The 21,374-nt window shown below is 42.0% G+C and overlaps 2 protein-coding genes across 6 annotated transcripts; one reads left to right on the top strand and one right to left on the bottom strand.

The window, feature by feature from the left end:
• Positions 1 to 20: 20 nt before the first annotated feature.
• LOC118556379 (cyanocobalamin reductase / alkylcobalamin dealkylase-like) lies at positions 21 to 1,604 on the bottom strand (the record flags this gene model as incomplete). Its single annotated transcript, XM_036134581.1, has 4 exons — positions 1,601 to 1,604; positions 1,281 to 1,417; positions 859 to 1,056; positions 21 to 185 (listed from the first exon to the last, which is right to left on the bottom strand). Coding segments are annotated over exons 1-4 (504 nt in total), but the record flags the coding sequence as incomplete, so codon positions are not given.
• A 2,900-nt stretch (positions 1,605 to 4,504) lies between these two features.
• LOC118562304 lies at positions 4,505 to 17,734 on the top strand. 5 transcript variants are annotated; one of them, XM_036134577.1, is made up of 12 exons: positions 6,868 to 7,090; positions 13,736 to 13,794; positions 13,920 to 14,028; positions 14,982 to 15,040; positions 15,166 to 15,274; positions 15,960 to 16,018; positions 16,137 to 16,236; positions 16,346 to 16,416; positions 16,531 to 16,659; positions 16,865 to 17,008; positions 17,125 to 17,223; positions 17,457 to 17,734. In XM_036134577.1, exons 1-12 carry the CDS (start codon positions 6,929 to 6,931, stop codon positions 17,461 to 17,463), a joined length of 1,107 nt encoding a protein of 368 aa, XP_035990470.1. In that variant the 5' UTR covers positions 6,868 to 6,928; the 3' UTR covers positions 17,464 to 17,734. The 5 variants fall into 5 exon arrangements, with proteins under 5 accessions (XP_035990472.1, XP_035990470.1, XP_035990469.1 ...); XM_036134576.1 differs by lacking the exon at positions 17,457 to 17,734 and having other exon boundaries at positions 17,125 to 17,426; XM_036134578.1 differs by lacking the exons at positions 6,868 to 7,090; positions 17,457 to 17,734 and adding an exon at positions 13,429 to 13,577 and having other exon boundaries at positions 17,125 to 17,426.
• The last annotated feature ends 3,640 nt before the right edge of the window (positions 17,735 to 21,374 follow it).

The following is a 21,374-nucleotide window of genomic DNA, read 5'->3' as shown; positions in this document are numbered from 1 at the left end:
CAGCGATATAGAAACAAGGCCATCGATGGCATTACTTTTTCAGCCCAGGGCTGGTCTGTGACGTCAGACTGCTGGTAGTAGAACGCCGCTCCGGAGACGTGTGCGGCAGTCTGTGCTAAGAACTTTGGCTTCCTGCTTGGCAGCAGCTCGTAGTCGTACCTTACATCCACCTTCAGCTCTGAAAACTCTGAGGGAGAGAAAGAGACGATGTTCAGGGCCCTAAACAGGCTGAGTGACAAGAACGATTCAGCATCTCACAACGCCCCTGTGCTTCCTAAAACTATAACACCCATAGCGTTGAAAAATAAATAATAACTAGAAAAAGCTGTTCCTGCGTAACAGCGAGTGAGAATGCTAATCTGCAGAATGAAGAATTTGAAAAATTTGAAGAAATAGGAAAAATTTGAGAAAAAAAATTAAAAAATTGAAGAATTTTAAGATTAAGAACAATTAAAATAATTAATTTGAAGGAATTTGCATTGATTTCAATGGGAACAGCCAAAAAAATTGCACAAAAAGTGAAATATTTTAAAAAGTGTAAAAGTTAGCATAACCATGAGTCATAGCAGGCATGGTCTGGTTTCCTAAAATGAAGGAAAGGCGATCCTAACTGCATGGTACTGTAAAAGTTAGTAATTATGCAACTCTGGAGGAGCTACAGGGATCGGCAGATGAGGTAGGAGGATCAGAACAACAACGAGCTCTACAAATTTGGCCTTTTTAGAAGAAAAAAAACAACATGTCCTCTACAGGGGAAAGGTGGCAGACAGCTACCGCAACGCACACCCAACACATCATCCCCCCATGGGTGAAGCACGGTGGGGGCGGCATCATGCTGTCCCCCAGTTCTCCTCCTACCTGCGAGACAGCAGAGGAGACGCAGTGCCGGACACATTGGTCGACAGGGTCACACAGCTTATGAAATCCCCTCTGCTCCAAGAAAGGTAGAAAGGCTTGTTCAAACATAGCTGGGGTGCTGAGCACCACGGCGGCCAAGGTGTCATCTGGGTACGGCAGGTGGAAGGAAGGAGGCAGCACAGAGTTGTACCAGCCCACCTGCAAACATGGAGGAACAAAAAGCTCTGATAAGAACAAGCTACAGCCCAAGCCTTGTGTCGCCCTTCATTTATCTAGCTGTTGCTTCAAAGTTGTTTTTCTATGCAGAACAGCATACAATGTTTATGCAAAACTAAACATTTATTCTCTCCTCAATACATATAGCTTAGAAATTAGAAGCTAATTCAACTAAATCATGGCTCGTAACAGCGACGCTACCACACCTTAAGAGGATACACTTCAAACCCGAGGGTAGTGAGACAGTTGCCTAAAGGTTCTATTACACCCTCCACACTTGCAGGGGAAGCCGCCATTGTTGCTTTGGTAACGCACACAGCTCTGAATTGTGGGATTTGGGGTTCTTTTGCGAGTCACGTTGAGGAATCACGCCACAGTTCAGGTAGTTTTTATGCAACTTTTTGAGTAAAATTTGGTAAATAACAAAACAAATTAGAAAAATCACATTGTGATGTGCGCGCACTGAGTCGCATTCAATTGCTGTTTTGCCTTCGAAGTCATGAAATAACCGATGAACAACAAATACCCATAATCCACAGTGAGCGGGTGTTCCACTTACTTCCCATACAAGATTGCGGCGGGTGGCGGCCGCCCTTCTGGGGGGATGTAGGTACTGCGGGTTGTATGTGAGTAAAAAAACAACCGTGTTTTTTTTTTTTTTTTTTTTTTGGCTCAATGAACGCTCAAAGGAAGCAAGCAGATGCGTCTTGTAAGTTGTTGGCACTCGAAAATCATACCGGACCAGACCACACAAACAATTAAAGGGCATAGCCGCTGGTCACTGATCTGCACTGTTTCAGATCTGGAGTAAGGGTGGACAATTTGTGTCACTTTCCCTCGATTTCATATCTTGACGCAGAAGAAACTTCACTATCGTCCAAGAACTTAATAAAACCTAATATTCTAAATCCATTTCTTAGAAAGATAACAAAGGTTCAAAAAAAGAAAAACATATATGGACAATAATTGTCACTATGTTATAGACAAGCAAGCCCATAAATGTAGCATCTAATATAAGCAGATTAAATAAATAACTTGATAAATAAAACAAGTAAAGTGATTTTCCTTTCTGCAGCTAGACTGGTTCTTTTTGCTGTGTTTCAGTGAAGAGAAGGTTTTTCAGATGGTTTCACAGTACAACAGAGTATATATTTTCATGATTCATCCTCTCCAAACAGACTGCAATTAGCTGCCTTAACTATGTATAGTATTTAGAAGTTATTTTGAAGGAATATACTGAGTTATCAAAGGAATTGTTCTGTATGTGCGAGGAACCAGAAAGGTGTAAAAGACTGACAGCTCACGCGTATTTCACTGTCTTATCGATATGGTTTATACCGTCAGATCTTTTGTTTTTTGGAAGCATATTGTTTTAGAGAACTGAAGGAAATTTAGAAAGTGTTTGTTGTACTGATACTAAACGGCAAGCAGTTTATTCCCGTAAGGTCTTGTACAAGTGTGTGCCACACTGGAATCTTCTGTAGGGTAGAGCTGATCCTTCCAGGTAGGTGACCATGGGTTTACCAAAGCTGGAAATATAGTCATATAAAAATAAAAACAGACAGAAATTTAAATCTGCTTTGGAATTATTCTGTTTTATTTCATTAATACCTTATCAAATCCACAGTTCAACTATTGACATAAGCGTCCCTAGTTACATTTCCCAACGTTTTGTCGAAATTACTGGTATTTTGTATACTTTTGTATTTCAAAGCAATCTTCCCGAAGATTTCCATTACATACTGTATTTTATGGTGCTACAACCAAATCATAACACAAGTATAAAATTCTTATGGTAAAAAAAAGTCGCGTTACAGAGCTTTTATTGTTATACAGTAAATGACAGTTTGCCCCGGTTTCATGCAAATGCGATGGTGAATGTTGTCCAGCAGATGTCGCCAGATAGCTTTACTGGTTCTGAAAGATTTGGCCACAACTTGCGGTGCGTTCAGGCTCCTGGAAACTTTGCCCGAAGATTAAGGAGTTGCGTTAAAACCATCTGCGGTTGCACTCGCTTCTTGTTACCTCTGATTAAACTCAGAATTTGAAAGCTAATGTTCCTTCTGGACAACAACGTGCACATCCCAGTTAGTATTTGGGAGTGTGGTACTCACCTCAACATCGCATAGTTTCAGTGAAGGAATCATTTCCTATCCTTTGTCGCCCAGTGTATATATCAGAGGGTTCTCCCACTTTTTTCAAAGTGGGAAAAAGTCCCATTCGACATTCATCAGATCCGGTGATGCCTTTAAACATTGCCAAACGCATCTAGTGTGTGCGTGCTTATAAAAGTTGTATAAATGTAGCAAACAAATTGTGCTTTTCCTCTTTAGACAGACGAAATGCATCCTGACGCTCAAGTCAAGCATCAAAAATAGGGAGCATGCATATTGTGTACGGACCAATGATGTCAGACCAATGAAGCTTTGGACCAATAGTGTTCCTACCAAAGTTCAAATCCCTGTCAGCAACACTGCATACCTTCAGTCCTCTGACCCTTGATTTGAAGTATATTTTTTGTTCCAATGCAATATCTTAATGTATCTGAAAGCATGTTTCACCGTGCTCTAGTGTTATTGAGTTGGCTTAAAAATTGTTGTGGTATTTAACTAACCACAACGTTCAAGTCTGGTCTGGTGCAAGTGGATAACTGAATTAACACATCTCTGTATCAGTGAAGTGCAGTCAGGGGAGGCAAGTGAGGCCAGGCCTCCCTTGTTATCGTGGAAAGAAAGAAAATATATAATAACATAATATGAATTTTGATTCACTCAGTCATTTTAATAAGTATTTTTTTATCTAATTTCCTCATTTTGATCATATTGTCTTCAAAATCGCAGACTTTTCGCTATTTTTCATATAAATCCTTGGGGGCGCTTGATAGCGAAGCCGGTGAGGCCGCAGCGAGCTTGGCCTCCCCTGGGATTGCGCAATCCCATGTTAACTGCGCTGGCTTCCATTCCGTGAATGCATCTTCCTGTCTCTAGATCATAAATGCAATTTTCAAACAGTTATGAACTGATTTTCCACAATTTAATATATGTGGATTACGAATTGTGTTTTAATCATCAAACTGTGTGCAGATAATAACATGTTTTCGTGCTGCTGAGCGATCATAAAAGCCAAAGAACTCGTTGTAGGTGAGGCCGGCAGTTCCTTGGCCTCTCGGCAGGGGGCGCTCAAGGGGCACCGCTCTGATCCTAAAACTGTAGAGTGACAGCAAGTTATGGATGTTATATTAGCGAGTTTTGCTAAACAAGTAAAGCACTAAAAAGACTCTAAACATACAGCTGGAACGGGACTGATCAAGGAAGGCTTTCCTCCCTGGCAGTGATCTCCATTGACACTGAGAGACTTTTAAAACCGAAGAAGATAAAGAGAACTTTTACCGGAAAAATTATATTTTTGTTCAGAAAGAGCTCCGCATGGACTTCATTTATAAGTAGAGGTAAGACAGCAATAATTATTCATGTTTTGTTTTTGTAATATAAGGTGCGTAATGTGGGTTATAGTTTTTAAATGTGTTACAAATGCAGAAATCCATCATAACTCATAAACTGTTACCAATCAAATGACAAATAATTTAGTTTTATTTTTTTCATCAAAGAATCAATATTTTTCCATGTCTCTTGGTGAATTGATTTGGCTTCAATCAGTCTCTTCAGCACTTTGCAATGAGTCTACTCTGTAGAGTATATATATTTGTAAATCTGACTCTGGTGACGTCAGTGCCTCACCAGCATACCACAAAAATGGCAGAACAGGATAGATTTAAGGAGATTTGCTCTCAGATGGAGCTCAGAACAGGGTTAAAAGGAGGGAATGGGGGGGGGGGGGGGGGTAATTAATAAGGAATTCTGACCAAGGCATTGCAGTTCCAATTTATGGACCACACAACTCATTGATGCAGCTAAAAAGCATGATGTGGCCCCTTTAATAAAAGTGTACCATAAGTCTAGCCGGCTTACTAAACTAATGATCACATTTTGACCAATGAATGAGTGAATTGAAAGAGCAGGAACATTGTTGAAAAATTAACAACATTAAACTCCTCTTATCTCTGTCAGCTTCTGCAATGTGATAACAACAAGCAGTTTTCACACTTCTCAAATGATGTATAAAGAAAAACAGTTGCTTTTATAGCACACAATCCTTATTTTGATGATTACGTCTCTATAGTGCTACAGTGCAAATTCAGTATTCAGTTTTTGAACTGCTGCAGTTTTTTGGTGAAAATGGCGGGAGGTGGGAGGATGAATTATAAGGCATTCTCCCTCGTCCACTTGTGTGAAAAAATACATTAGGTATTCTTGGATCACAGGAGATGTTTTATTTTAAAGTGTAACTCCCCCCGATTTAAGGGCATAACACCACAACCAGACACTTTTGGGAAAAGAAACGCCACCAAAGTGGTAGATTCAAAGAGAGAGATGGGGGTTTTAAGCAGTGCTGAGTACTGCGAAAGTCCGGACGAAGGAAAACTGTGTTTCATTTCCAACATGAGACCTACAACTGAGAGGAGGTCCTCAATATTACACAGTGGTGCTCCAGGAAAAAACCGCATCCAGAACACCAGCAAGACCAAGGAGTTCATCGCGGACTACAGGAGGTCCAGGAAGACTGAACACGCTCCTCTCTTAATATACGGGAGGTGGTGGAGCGTGTGTTGAAGGTCCTACAACAGCTCTTCTTTCTCAGGCAACTGAAACGCATTGGACTTTCTGCTCATAAGCCTTTATAGAGCCAGGAGTGAAAGCACTGAGCATGACAGTGTGGGATGGGAGCTGCACTGCATTAAATGCGGGTGGTGTAGCTGATTAATTGATCAATTATTGAATAAAAGGCTCCTTTTTGTTGCATTTAATTTTTGGCCCTGTGTTTATTTCACTGCGTCATTATGCTGAAAAAAAAAATCCCCGTGAGGACCCTGGTAGTGTCTTGCCTAAAGACACTAAGACGGTCAGACGAGGTATTGAACCGACAACCTGCCAGCTGCAGGAAACGCCCCCTAATTCCATCCTCCCACTCTAACAAACTACCGTCTAAATGCAGCTGTTGGTTTTACATGTAAAGTTTGTGGCACTTCAATGCAAAATTTGAAGAAACCGTAGGTGGTATGAAAATAGTGTCTTCAATTTTAAAACAATATGATGGATTTCTCTAAAAACAGAAAGTTAAACTGTGTTTCTACATGAAAGTATGACAACATAGTAAAGCCTAAAAAATAGTGAATTTTAATTTCTATGTTTTTAATGGGGCATAAAATTGTATTATATCTCTAATTGTTGCTATGGGAGGCCCCAACAATTGTGTTTTTAAAAATGTACACAAATACACTTAAGATGTTTATTTTTGAACAGCTGCTAGGTTATTATGCGTCCGCATGATGCCAAAAATGATTTCATTCAAATATCAGCACTTAAGATATCCCTTAACAGACATTTGAAAACCCACTTTCCATATATTACGGCGATAGAGAAGTACTTGCTTAAATTTATCACGGTTTTTGAGATACTTTGCTCAGTAAGTGTGAAGATGTTTTCCTGCATTTGGAAAAAACAAAAGGTATGAACCTGATTCTTTGTGTAATCTGCTGATTTGACTTAATGCACTAAGATGATTTCCACTCAATTTGATCATAATTTAGTTTGACTTGTTGCTACTAATTTGTGAAAAGGTAACATTATCAAACTTAAATATCTGTTTTTACAACTTTTTAACAGAAAAGCCCTCCAGGGGATGTACGCTCTGGAGATGGTGATAGCGCAAATCTGCAAAAGAGGTAAAGTTTTATAACAATCCTAACTTGTTTCCACATAGTTTTAATTTATCAGACTTTATTTTCCTGTAACAAATGACTTGGACACCCACAAATTTGACATTTTCTGATTATTTTTCTGATATCAGGCTACAGAGAGAGGCATGGTCTCCCATTTCCACCACAACCCCTGATAACAGCGAGGCTCCCAGGACTAGAAAAACCTCCTTCTGGCAACGCTGGTCTCTTCATAACAAGGTATGTATAGCAGAGCTGATCATTTTAATTAATAAGCAGCAAAGAAAAGTGGTTGTAATTTGTGAGTGTCAGCACAGTCTGAGCTCATCTGTGTGGATTTAGAAGAAAAAGCAGACCCATCTCCCACAAAATGTGGACAGGGTCACAATCCTGTCACCCTCTGTGACAGAAAGGAGGTAAAACAGCAGTTTTCATCAACAGCAGTTTTATATTTTATTATTTTATGTAGAAAAAACTCCCTAATTCCCTCATCCCACTCTAACAAACTACCGTCTAAATGCAGCTGTTGGTTTTACATGTAAAGTTTGTGGCACTTCAATGCAAAATTTGAAGAAACCGTAGGTGGTATGAAAATAGTGTCTTCAATTTTAAAACAATATGATGGATTTCTCTAAAAACAGAAAGTTAAACTGTGTTTCTACATGAAAGTATGACAACATAGTAAAGCCTGAAAAACAGTGAATTTTAATTTCTATGTTTTTAATGGGGCATAGTGTCATGATTTGAGGCAGTTTCCTGACCCACATGCAGAATCACTCAGAACACAGAATAGTGAAAAAAGGTTTATTTACAACAAAAATTAGTTCAAAGTCCACTGAGGTCAGCTTGGCAGCTGAGTCCACTGTGAGGTGCTCTACAGGGAAGAGAGATGAGTTACTTGTCGGTCAGAAAGGCAGGAGTCTAAATCACAGGAGGAGTGACTTACTCTTCAGAGGCAGGTGAGGGCAGGGAAGGGTGTTAGGGTTCAGAGTCCAGAGGGAGTTCCTGTTAGGTTGTTTTCCTGAGGTGAGAGCGACACACTGGAGAGCGGGCAGGCAAGTTAGTTGATTGAGGATCTTCAGACAGCACACAAGTCTTCAAACCAAATTGCCAATGGTGAAGGATCATCCAAAGGTCTGGAAACACAGGGACAAAAATAGCCTTGAGAGCTAGCGCAGAAAAACCAAAGCACAATACTGTCATCTATATTAACTTCACTAGAGCTGGCTGGAAATACCATCATCTGTAATCATCCGGCGAGGAGTGAAGATCCTGCTGCCTCTTTTAAACCCCAGTCAGCCTGATCAGGGGATTTGCTCCAGGTGTGCCGAACCCAGAGCTGGCAGGAGCTCACCAGCAGAGATCTTCTCTAAAAACAGGAACTCTCACTCACACAAAGAACCATGCACAGAATCCTAACATTACCCCCCCCCCCTCAAGGACTGCCTCCTGGCGGTCCAGAAGAGGTAGACGGCCGAGAAGCCTGAAAGTCTCGAATGAGATTAGGGTCCAAGATAAAAGAACGGCGAACCCAAGACCGTTCCTCTGGGCCGTATCCCTCCCAATCAACCAGGTACTGGAAGCCCCTACCCCGGCGTCGGACATCCAAAATCCTCTTCACCGTGTAGGCCGGGTGGCCATCGATGGTCCGGGTGGGCGGAGGGGGGCTGGAAGGAGGGCAAAATGGACTGGACAACACTGGTTTGATCAGAGAAACGTGAAACACAGGATGAATCTTTAAGCTATCAGGGAGCTTAAGGCGAACAGAGACAGGACTGAGAACAGATGAAATCTCAAACGGGCCAATGAATCTGGGAGAAAGCTTGCGGCTAGAAGCCTTTAGTTTAATGTCACGTGTTGAGAGCCAAACCTTTTGACCAGGTGAGTACTTGGGTGCAGGAGCCCTTCTGCGATCAGCCCACCGTCGGTTTGCCTCTACTGAGCGATTAAGGGTGGCAATAGTCTGATTCCAAATTCTTTTGCAGCGTCGAAGGTGGTGCTGAACAGATGTGACTGAGATGTTCTGCTCATCTGAAGGGAACAGTGGGGGTTGGTATCCCAGAGAAGACTCGAATGGAGATAAACCTGTAGCTGAAGAAGTGTGGCAGTTATGTGCATATTCCACCCATGACAACTGAGTACTCCAGGAGGAGGGGTTGGATGAACACAGACAACGGAGGGATGCCTCAAGCTCCTGATTCATCCGTTCTGTTTGTCCATTAGTTTGTGGGTGAAAACCGGAACTGAGTACTGCCTTCGCCCCCAAGGATGTGCAAAACGCCTCCCAGACCCGAGAAACAAACTGAGGACCTCTGTCTGATAAAATTTCACAGGGGATGCCATGGAGACGAAAAACATGTCTGGTTAACAGCTGAGCGGTTTCAAATGATGAAGGGAGCTTGCGAAGAGGGATGAGGTGGCAGGCCTTAGAAAAACGGTCAATTATGGTGAGAATTGTAGTGAAACCCCTAGAGGGAGGCAAACCAGTAACAAAATCTAACGCAATATGTGACCAAGGTCGCTTGGGAATGGGCAGAGGTTTAAGAAAACCACTGGGGGGTTGGTGACGGGATTTGCTACGGGCACACACTGAACAGGCTGCGACATAGCTCTTAATGTCCTTGTATAATGATGGCCACCAGAAATGTCGCCTGACGAGAGCAACAGTCCGGCTAACCCCCGGATGACAGGCGAACTTTGCCGTATGGGCCCAATGGATGAGGCGGGACCTAATCGAAGTGGGGACAAACAACCGATTAGGAGGGCCTTTGCCAGGATCTGGTTCCAATTGTTGGGCTTCCAGTACCTGGTCCCTTATATCCCAATTAAGGGCCCCAACAATGCATGAGGAAGGAATAATGGTGGAGACAGGGGCCTCCTGATCACTGGAGAACTGTCTAGACAAAGCATCTGGCTTTGTGTTTTTGGAGCCAGGCCGATAAGAAATAATAAAATTAAAACGAGAAAAGAACAGTGACCAACGAAATTGTCTGGGGTTTAGGCGTTTTGCTTCTTGAAGGTAGGATAGGTTTTTGTGATCAGTCCACACTATGACGGGATGTTCTGCTCCCTCCAACCAATGACGCCATTCCTCAAAAGCCATCTTAATGGCAAGGAGTTCCCGATCTCCGATGTCATAGTTGTGTTCAGCCTGGGATAAACGACGGGAAAAGAATGCACAGGGGTGAAGTTTGTCATCACTGGAAGATATCTGGGAGAGAACTGCACCTACCCCCGAATCTGAGGCATCAACCTCCAGGACAAATTGCTTGGTAGGATCTGGTTGTGTCAAAATTGGAGCGCTGGCAAACCTCTTTTTCAGTTCACAGAACGCCCTTTCGGAATCAGATGACCAAATAAAGGTCTTCTTGGAGGAGGTGAGACTGGTGAGTGGTAGAGCCGTCTGACTGTAGTTTTTGATGAATCTCCGGTAGAAATTCGCAAATCCCAAAAACCGTTGAAGCTCCTTCCGAGTTGACGGGGAGGGCCAGTTGAGGACTGCCTGAACCTTCTCAGGGTCTGTCTTCACCTGCCCGCTCTCGAGGATGTGTCCTAAGAAGGTGATGGATGAGACGTGAAATTCACACTTCTCTGCTTTTACAAAAAGTTTGTTTTCCAAAAGTCTCTGTAGGACTTGTCGGACATGAGACTTGTGTTCTGCGAGGGTTCTGGAAAAGATGAGAATGTCATCGAGGTACACAAAAACAAACCGGTTCAAAAAATCTCGGAGTACATCATTGATAAGTGACTGAAAAACTGCAGGGGCATTAGTGAGTCCAAAAGGCATCACCAAGTACTCAAAGTGGCCCAGAGGTGTTTTAAATGCAGTTTTCCATTCGTCTCCCTCCCGAATACGGACCAGGTGATAAGCGTTTCGGAGATCGAGTTTCGTGAAAAAAATGGGCACCTTGGACTGGTTCAAAGGCTGCAGAGAGAAGTGGCAGTGGATACTTGTTTTTAACTGTGATCTGGTTTAGACCTCTGTAGTCAATGCAGGGCCTAAGTGTTCCATCCTTCTTCCCAACAAAGAAGAATCCGGCACCTACAGGAGAGGTTGAAGTACGAATGATTCCAGCAGCCAAAGACTCACTAATATACTTCTCCATGCTCTCCCTCTCTGGTTTTGATAAGTTGTACAATCTGCTTGATGGAAGTGGAGCTCCAGGGAGAAGGTCTATGGCACAGTCATATGGGCGATGAGGTGGAAGAGAGAGGGCTTTAGATTTGCTGAAAACCATATGGAGATCATGGTAATCAGGAGGAACCTTAGACAGATCACTCGGGGCCTCCTCAGTCTCCAAGCAGGAAGGGTGTGTGACCGCTGCCTGCAGACAATTTGACAAACAGTGATTGCTCCATTCCTCCACTCTGTTGTTCCTCCAGTCTATGCGAGGATTATGAAGGATTAGCCAAGAGTAGCCCAAAACTATGGGTGATTGAGGTGAAGCAAACAGATAGAACACGATTTCTTCAGTATGGTTGCCTGACACTAGAAACTTTACTGGTTCAGTCCTATGCGTAATGATATGAAGGGGGCTGCCATCAAGGGCTGAAACATGGAGTGGGTCAGAGAGACGGGTAACTGGGATGAGCAATTGTTCAGCCAAATCCTTATCAATGAGGCTTTGTTCACAACCCGAATCAATGAGGGCAAAGGAAGGAAATGGTTGGTTTACTAAAAGAGAACAGGGTAACGTCATGCGGAAGGGCTTGCCTTCTCTAGGGCTGCCCACCGGACCCTTCCTTACCGGCAGGCCCTCCCTTTTAACTGTTTAGGGCAGGAGGCGATGAAATGGCCATCCTCGCCACAATACAGACAGGCTCCTGATCTCATGCGGCGCTGTCTCTCCTCTGGAGACAGCCGAGTACGACCAATCTGCATGGGTTCCTCTGCGCCCAATTCCACAGGCCCCAACCTCCCAGGAGAATCTATAGAGTGAGTAGGGAAGATGGGTGAGTGTCTTGGTTGTTGCCCTCGGTTTCTCTCGCGAATTCTATTATCAATTCGGATGGCTAAGGAAATTAAGTCTTCTAGAGTCTCTGGTTCATCTCTATATGCTATCTCATCCTTTAATTTCTCATCCAGGGCTTGCAAAAATGCCCCTTTTAGAGCTTCTGAGTTCCAAGCAGAAGAGGCTGCTAGAGTACGGAACTCAATAGCGAAGTCAGCTACTGGCTTTTTACCTTGTTTAAGGTTCCAAATCTTACGGGTGATGTCTGAGCTGGATTCGGTGTAGCCAAATGTCTGTTTAAACTCTGAGATAAATGTATCAAATGAAATCTGAAGTTGTAGGTCACCCCCAAACCTAGCCTCTGCCCATTGGAGGGCTCTTCCCTTCAGTAATCCTACTATAAATGAGACTTTATCTCGGTCGTTAAGGAAAGAATGAGGGGATCGGCCGAACACAAGAGAACACTGCAACAAGAACCCACCACACTTCCCTATCTCACCTGAATAGGGCTCAGGGGTGGGAGACGAAGCTAGCCGAAAGTGTGGGGATGTAGACTCAGTTTGTTCAGGAATGGTGGGTGCAGTAGTTGGAGGAGAATGATCCACAGGAGCAATCCTTTTAAGAAGCTCTTGACATACCTCTGTGAGATAATCCATCCGTTGGTCAGCCTTTCCTTGTTGTGCTACTAGGGTTTGTAGTAGGTTGTCATGCCGTTGGATTATGCTCTGTTCAAAACCGGGTCCTGGGAGTGATCCTGCTGGGTCAGACTGGCCGGATGATTCTGTCATGATTTGAGGCAGTTTCCTGACCCACATGCAGAATCACTCAGAACACAGAATAGTGAAAAAAGGTTTATTTACAACAAAAATTAGTTCAAAGTCCACTGAGGTCAGCTTGGCAGCTGAGTCCACTGTGAGGTGCTCTACAGGGAAGAGAGATGAGTTACTTGTCGGTCAGAAAGGCAGGAGTCTAAATCACAGGAGGAGTGACTTACTCTTCAGAGGCAGGTGAGGGCAGGGAAGGGTGTTAGGGTTCAGAGTCCAGAGGGAGTTCCTGTTAGGTTGTTTTCCTGAGGTGAGAGCGACACACTGGAGAGCGGGCAGGCAAGTTAGTTGATTGAGGATCTTCAGACAGCACACAAGTCTTCAAACCAAATTGCCAATGGTGAAGGATCATCCAAAGGTCTGGAAACACAGGGACAAAAATAGCCTTGAGAGCTAGCGCAGAAAAACCAAAGCACAATACTGTCATCTATATTAACTTCACTAGAGCTGGCTGGAAATACCATCATCTGTAATCATCCGGCAAGGAGTGAAGATCCTGCTGCCTCTTTTAAACCCCAGTCAGCCTGATCAGGGGATTTGCTCCAGGTGTGCCGAACCCAGAGCTGGCAGGAGCTCACCAGCAGAGATCTTCTCTAAAAACAGGAACTCTCACTCACACAAAGAACCATGCACAGAATCCTAACACATAGAATTGTATTATATCTCTAATTGTTGCTATGGGAGGCCCCAACAACTGTGTTTTTAAAAATGTACACAAATACACTTAAGATGTTTATTTTTGAACAGCTGCTAGGTAATTATGCGTCCGCATGATGCCAAAATGATTTAATTCAAATATCAGCACTTAAGATATCCCTTAACAGACATTTGAAAACCCACTTTCCATATATTACGGCGATAGAGAAGTACTTGCTTAAATTTATCACGGTTTTTGAGATACTTTGCTCAGTAAGTGTGAAGATGTTTTCCTGCATTTGGAAAAAACAAAAGGTATGAACTTGATTCTTTGTGTAATCTGCTGATTTGACTTAATGCACTAAGATGATTTCCACTCAATTTGATCGTAATTTAGTTTGACTTGTTGCTACTAATTTGTGAAAAGGTAACATTATCAAACTTAAATATCTGTTTTTACAACTTTTTAACAGAAAAGCCCTCCAGGGGATGTACGCTCTGGAGATGGTGATAACTCAAGTCTGCAGAAGAGGTAAAGTTTTATAACAATCCTAACTTGTTTCCACATAGTTTTAATTTATCAGACTTTATTTTCCTGTAACAAATGACTTGGACACCCACAAATTTGACATTTTCTGCTTATTTTTCTGATATCAGGCTACAGAGAGAGGCATGGTCTCCCATTTCCACCACAACCCCTGATACCAGCGAGGCTCCCAGGACTAGAAAAACCTCCTTCTGGCAACGCTGGTCTCTTCATAACAAGGTATGTATAGCAGAGCTGATCATTTTAATTAATAAGCAGCAAAGAAAAGTGGTTGTAATTTGTGAGTGTCAGCACAGTCTGAGCTCATCTGTGTGGATTTAGAAGAAAAAGCAGACCCATCTCCCACAAAATGTGGACAGGGTCACAATCCTGTCACCCTCTGTGACAGAAAGGAGGTAAAACAGCAGTTTTCATCAACAGCAGTTTTATATTTTATTATTTTATGTAGGAAAAACTCCCTAATTCCCTCCTCCCACTCTAACAAACTACCGTCTAAATGCAGCTGTTGGTTTTACATGTAAAGTTTGTGGCACTTCAATGCAAAATTTGAAGAAACCGTAGGTGGTATGAAAATAGTGTCTTCAATTTTAAAACAATATGATGGATTTCTCTAAAAACAGAAAGTTAAACTGTGTTTCTACATGAAAGTATGACAACATAGTAAAGCCTAAAAAATAGTGAATTTTAATTTCTATGTTTTTAATGGGGCATAAAATTGTATTATATCTCTAATTGTTGCTATGGGAGGCCCCAACAATTGTGTTTTTAAAAATGTACACAAATACACTTAAAATGTTTATTTTTGAACAGCTGCTAGGTTATTATGCGTCCGCATGATGCCAAAATGATTTCATTCAAATATCAGCACTTAAGATATCCCTTAACAGACATTTGAAAACCCACTTTCCATATATTACGGCGATAGAGAAGTACTTGCTTAAATTTATCACGGTTTTTGAGATACTTTGCTCAGTAAGTGTGAAGATGTTTTCCTGCATTTGGAAAAAACAAAAGGTAGGAACCTGATTCTTTGTGTAATCTGCTGATTTGACTTAATGCACTAAGATGATTTCCACTCAATTTGATCGTAATTTAGTTTGACTTGTTGCTACTAATTTGTGAAAAGGTAACATTATCAAACTTTAATATCTGTTTTTACAACTTTTTAACAGAAAAGCCCTCCAGGGGATGTACGCTCTGGAGATGGTGATAGCGCAAGTCTGCAGAAGAGGTAAAGTTTTATAACAATCCTAACTTGTTTCCACATAGTTTTAATTTATCAGACTTTATTTTCCTGTAACAAATGACTTGGACACCCACAAATTTGACATTTTCTGCTTATTTTTCTGATATCAGGCTACAGAGAGAGGCATGGTCTCCCATTTCCACCACAACCCCTGATAACAGCGAGGCTCCCAGGACTATAAAAACCTCCTTCTGGCAACGCTGGTCTCTTCATAACAAGGTATGTATAGCAGAGCTGATCATTTTAATTAATAAGCAGCAAAGAAAAGTGGTTGTAATTTGTGAGTGTCAGCACAGTCTGAGCTCATCTGTGTGGATTTAGGAGAAAAAGCAGACCCATCTCCCACAAAATGTGGACAGGGTCACAATCCTGTCACCCTCTGTGACAGAAAGGAGGTAAAACAGCAGTTTTCATCAACAGCAGTTTTATATTTTATTATTTTATGTAGGAAAAACTCCCTAATTCCCTCCTCCCACTCTAACAAACTACCGTCTAAATGCAGCTGTTGGTTTTCCATGTAAAGTTTGTGGCACTTCAATGCAAAATTTGGAGAAACCGTAGGTGGTATGAAAATAGTGTCTTCAATTTTAAAACAATATGATGGATTTCTCTAAAAACAGAAAGTTAAACTGTGTTTCTACATGAAAGTATGACAACATAGTAAAGCCTGAAAAACAGTGAATTTTAATTTCTATGTTTTTAATGGGGCATAAAATTGTATTATATCTCTAATTGTTGCTATGGGAGGCCCCAACAATTGTGTTTTTAAAAATGTACACAAATACACTTAAAATGTTTATTTTTGAACAGCATTGCTAAGTTATTATTTTTAACTTGTTGCTACTTATTTGTGAAAAGGCAACACTATCAAACTTAAATATCTGTTTTTACAACTTTTAAACAGATAAGCCCTCAAAGTGATTTACGCTCTGGGAATGGCGAAAGCTTAAGTCTTCAGAAGAGGTAAAGTTTTATAACAATCCTAATTTGTTTCCACATGGTTTTAATTTTTTTTTTTCCCTGCCACAAATGACTTGGACATCCAAAACCTGACATTTTCTGCTTATCTTACTGATATCAGCCAGCAGACAGAAGCACCCTCTCCTTCTACCATCACAACCAGCGAGGCTCCTAGAACTAGAAAAACCTCCTTCTGGCATTGTTGGCGTCTTCTTAACAAGGTATGTATAGCAGAGCTGATTATTTTAATAAATAAGCAGCAAAGAAAAGGGGTTGCAATTTTTAAATCTCAGCATGGTCTGACTGATTTCATCTGTGTATACTTAAAAGAAAAAGCAGAGCCATCTCCAACAAGATGTGGACGCGGTCACAATCCATTCACCTTCAGTGACAGAAATGAGGTAAATTAAAACTTCATCAACTGCAGTTTAATATTCTATCATCTATTTTTAAGTTGTCGTTATAGAGGTGTATGCCACCACAGAATTAATTTTATTTTTTTCTTTATTTTACAGTTGTTGCACAAGTGAGAAGTCTCAGGGAGGAGAGACTGGTGTCGAGTTCAGGGCCTCACCTGTTCTTGACAGTCCTGTCTCTGCTCACCATGAGCCGCATCTCCAAGTAGTCCCACAATGCTCCACCACGTATGAGTTTCTTTACATTAGACTTTTTAGAGGTCAACCCAGTTTCAGTCATTACAAAGTAAAATATAAATATACAAATACAGATGTGAGATTGTTTTGCCCCAGGAATCATTGGTTACTTGTTTAGTTTTTTCTCCACTTGTCCTCAAATTAAACTAATAACTGTCTTGTGGACAGTCTTAATTTTTTTGTGTCTTCTTCATAGTATACAATGCACTGGTGATTTTGGGGATGTCGAAGATGGAGGACTGGATGGTTCTTCTGCATCTTCCAGAGAAGGAGACTCCCAAACTGGCCAGAACAGCAGAGTGGAAGAGACTGTCTTGTCCTCTACTGCCACAGCACAGATGTGAGTTATTATTTAGAGCTCAATAATATTTATATTTTATAGTTTTTCCAAGTTTCAAATGAAAAGTCATGTTGATCTGTTTTTGTGTGGTGATTTTTGTGTTGCTTCATTACCAGCATAAACAACCAAGAGGACTGCAAAGAAAGCGAGGCTGATGTCCAAGACAACATCCAACCTGCGTCTGAAAGTCAAGACAAGACTCCCGAGAAAGATTGGTATGAAAACTGTCTAGTCTGGATTCAGGATGTTTGAATAGAATCATGCATATGCACTTACACACAATTTCTCTGTTTCAACACTCAATATATATTTGACCTCCCTTAACTATCACAAAATAGTCTGCTGCAGAATTAAAAACTAGGTACTTGGCATATTATGGTCTGCATGTTTACGTATTAAGAATGTTGTGTAATTACAGAGGTCTGAATGTATTGCGTTCTCTTTCCAGCCCTTGAAGAGCTAACGCACCTGCCATCAGGGCTTGCAAAATGAGTCACATTTCTTTAACTTTTCCACATATAGTCATATTACAAACAAAAAATACAAATACATTTTATTGGAGTTTTATGTGAAAGACAAAGTGGTATACAACTGTGATGTAGCAAGAAACTAATACATGGTCTCTTTTTTTAACAAATAAAAAACTGAAAAGAGCAACGTGCAAAAGTATTCAGCATCCCCCAGTAAATATTTCTTGGAACCGCGTTGTGCGGTAATTACAGCTGCAAGTCTCTGCCAGTTTTCCATGTCTTGTGACTGAAATTTTTGGCCATTCTTCTTTGCAAATCAGTTCAAGCACAGTCAGATTAGATGTAGAGCGTTTGTGAATAGCAGTTTTCAGACCTTGTCAGATCCAAAGATTCTTGATTCGGTTTAAGTGAGAGGTCGACCGATACAGGTTTTTAGGGCAGATACTGATTATTTTGACAACATGCAAATCGGTACCCGATACGTGAAAAGTAAAAATAATACAATTGAAAATGTTGAGTACAACACAAAGTATCTATCTTTTAATAATAATATTATTAATAAACATAAAGACACTTTTGACATTCTCTTTAATTTCATAGTAACATCTACCCAATTATATTTAATTACTCAAATGCAGACTTTGGTGAATTAAAATCTGCTATTAATTTGATTATTAAAATTGGCTGATTACAGCAAGTGTTTTCAAAGAACTGACCCAAATACTGTTCTTATACTGCTAGACCAAAAAAAGTTACATTTGTTATTGTTAAAGAGTCAAATTAAATTATTCAAAATAATCTATAAACTTGGTGAATACAACAATTGAGCAAACCCTTTTTTAAAGTTTGGATCTAAAATAATTTACACGTTAATTTTCTACAAAATATCTGACATTTAAAATAGTTATATTTTGCTGAGCAGGTAAAACATTAATGTGATTGTTTTGGTTTTAAAAAACAATTGTGTTCATTTTTCGTTCCTTTGACTTGACAATTTTGTACCGAAAAGTTAGGACACCCCTGCTGTAGAGGCAACTGCAGTAAATGGATGAAAACTCATTTTACATGTCAGACATGTATGAAAAAGGGTGAAATAAAAAGCTTCTAACTTGTGCAAAGCTCCTTTTAAAAAACACAAAACATTAACGATGGCTAGCAAACAATATAGAACATTTAAAATATAACAATAAAAAATAAACACTTAATTGTTTGTGCACTTCATGTAGCAGCACAAGGCCTATGTAGTGCAAATTACGTTCCCGAGAAATGTTCTGTTTGACTTATATATTAAACGTATTTGCTCTACTTAAAAAAATGACCATGTTTTACTATCCTATCCATTCTGCTTCAACTGGCCTGAAGGAAACTGTCAAAGACACCGTCTTACTTCAACTAGCTTTGTGACTCTCAAACTAAACTTAATAACAGCGACAAAAGATTTTCTTGTTGTGGGGAGGAGGAGGAAACCTCCTAGACTGACCACTGCTAAACATTATTTTCTGCAAAGTTAAATGCTTCAAGTGTTGTGATTATTTTTATGCGCATACATGGCTTCATATCAACGAGCACTAACACAGCGGTGGCAGGTGGCCAGCTGGAGATCAGACATGTTTTTTTTAGACAGTTTTTTTAGGAGTTTTATACCGACTTTAGCAGCTTAACCACCATTTACAAACCAGCATTGACCTGCGAGTTTCATTGAGTGGAAGTAAAAACCCTGCTCCGTTCTCAGTAAAACAGCTGTTCCCACCCGCTCACAGGGACTGACATTCAAAGGGCAAATAGCGCTAAATTGTCAATCAGTCTGACATTAGCAGGCGCTCTCTGCCAGGGAGGCAGCGGCAACGTATGCGCGTCACGGGACGTCAAAGCATGGTGGCTGAATGGATCGGCCAATGCATGCAGTGTATCGTCCCATCCCGATACAACAGAAAACACAAATATTGTATTTTTAACTGTCTGATTTATTATTTGCCCTTTGAATGTCTGCCTCGGTCACTGTGAGCGGGAGGGAACAGCGGTTTCACTGAGAATGGAGCAGGGTTTTTACTTCCATTTTCACTCACAGAAACTCGCGTGTCAATGTTGGCTTTTAAATGGTGGTTGAGCTGTTTAAAGTCGGTATAAAACTCCATCCCACTGTCTAAAAAAACATGTTTGTTTCCAGCTGGCCACCGCTGTGTTAGTGCTCGTTGCCATGAAGAGTCGGCGTTTACACGCATGAAAACAATCACAACGCTTATAGCATTTAACTTTGTAGAAAATAATGTTCAGCGGTGGCCTTTTTCTTCCTCCTCGTCCCCACAACAAGAAGTTCTTTTCTCGCTGTCATTAAGTTTAGTTTAAGAGTCGCAACGCTATTTGAAGTAAGACGTGTTGGAGCAGGAAAGATGTGACAGAGTGGCGTAGATTGGCTACGAGCGCTCTTTCTGTGTGCGTATGTGAGCGTCTTCCTCTGTGTGTCCATCTTTGACAGTTCCTTCAGGCCAGTTAGAGCAGAATGGATTGGATAATAAAACATGGACATTTTTTAAGTAGAAAAAATAAGTTTAATATATAAATCAAACAGAAGATGTTCTCCAGGAAGGCAATTTGCATTGTCCTGCCTGTCTCCTCATAAACTTTCCAGCACTTTCCACCTGTCATGCAGCCCAGCTCTTACTCCACCTCCTTATTAGTTCCACCTGTCGTTCCTAATTAAGCCTGGATTCAGTGCACCTGCCAACACCTCTACTTAAACCTCCGTCAGTCTGCTCTTCTCTGCTGGATCGTCATCATTCTTCATCCAAACCTCACGCCTGCTAGCCAGAGCCTCCTACGCCTGCTAACCAGAGCTTCCTACACCTGCTAGCCAGAGCTTCCTACACCTGCTAGCCAGAGCCTCCTATGCCTGCTAACCAGAGCTTCCTACACCTGCTAGCCAGAGCTTCCTACACCTGCTAGCCAGAGCTTCCTACACCTGCTAGCCAGAGCTTCCCACACCTGCTAGCCAGAGCTTCCTACACCTGCTAGCCAGAGCCTCCTATGCCTGTTAGCCAGAGCCTCCTACGCCTGCTAGTCAGAGCTTCCTAGGCCTGCTAGTCAGAGCTTCCTACACCTGCTAGCCAGAGCTTCCCACACCTGCTAGCCAGAGCTTCCTACACCTGCTAGCAAGAGCTTCCTACGCCTGCTAGTCAGAGCTTCCTACACCTGCTAGCAAGAGCTTCCTAGGCCTGCTAGTCAGAGCTTCCTACACCTGCTAGCCAGAGCTTCCCACGCCTGCTAGCCAGAGCCTCCTACGCCCGCTAGTCAGAGCTTCCTACACCTGCTAGTCAGAGCTTCCTACACCTGCTAGCAAGAGCTTCCTAGGCCTGCTAGTCAGAGCTTCCTACGCCTGCTAGCCAGAGCTTCCCACGCCTGCTAGCCAGAGCCTCCTACGCCCGCTAGTCAGAGCTTCCTACACCTGCTAGTCAGAGCTTCCTACACCTGCTAGCCAGAGCTTCCCACGCCTGCTAGCCAGAGCCTCCTACGCCCGCTAGTCAGAGCTTCCTACACCTGCTAGTCAGAGCTTCCTACACCTGCTAGCAAGAGCTTCCTAGGCCTGCTAGTCAGAGCTTCCTACGCCTGCTAGCCAGAGCTTCCCACGCCTGCTAGCCAGAGCCTCCTACGCCCGCTAGTCAGAGCTTCCTACACCTGCTAGTCAGAGCTTCCTACACCTGCTAGCCAGAGCTTCCCACGCCTGCTAGTCAGAGCTTCCTACGCCTGCTAGCCAGAGCTTCCCACGCCTGCTAGCCAGAGCTTCCTACACCTGCTAGTCAGAGCTTCCCACGCCTGCTAGCCAGAGCTTCCTACACCTGCTAGCCAGAGCTTCCCACGTCTGCTAGCCAGAGTCTCCTACGCCTGCTAGCCAGAGCTTC

The sequence above is a fragment of the Fundulus heteroclitus genome, unplaced genomic scaffold (genome assembly GCF_011125445.2).
Source record: "Fundulus heteroclitus isolate FHET01 unplaced genomic scaffold, MU-UCD_Fhet_4.1 scaffold_850, whole genome shotgun sequence".
Taxonomy (NCBI): Eukaryota; Metazoa; Chordata; class Actinopteri; order Cyprinodontiformes; family Fundulidae; genus Fundulus; species Fundulus heteroclitus.
Note: the sequence above shows the minus strand (reverse complement) of the source record. Positions and strands in the feature narration are given on the sequence as shown.

Coding starts and splice junctions, on each gene's coding strand:
- LOC118562304 (XM_036134576.1), top strand. CDS start 6,929: ATGACTTGGACACCCACAAATTTGACATTTTCTGATTATTTTTCTGAT. Junction 15,275..15,959: donor GCTGGTCTCTTCATAACAAG/GTATGTATAGCA, acceptor ACTTTTAAACAG/ATAAGCCCTCAAAGTGATTT. Junction 16,237..16,345: donor GTTGGCGTCTTCTTAACAAG/GTATGTATAGCA, acceptor TATACTTAAAAG/AAAAAGCAGAGCCATCTCCA.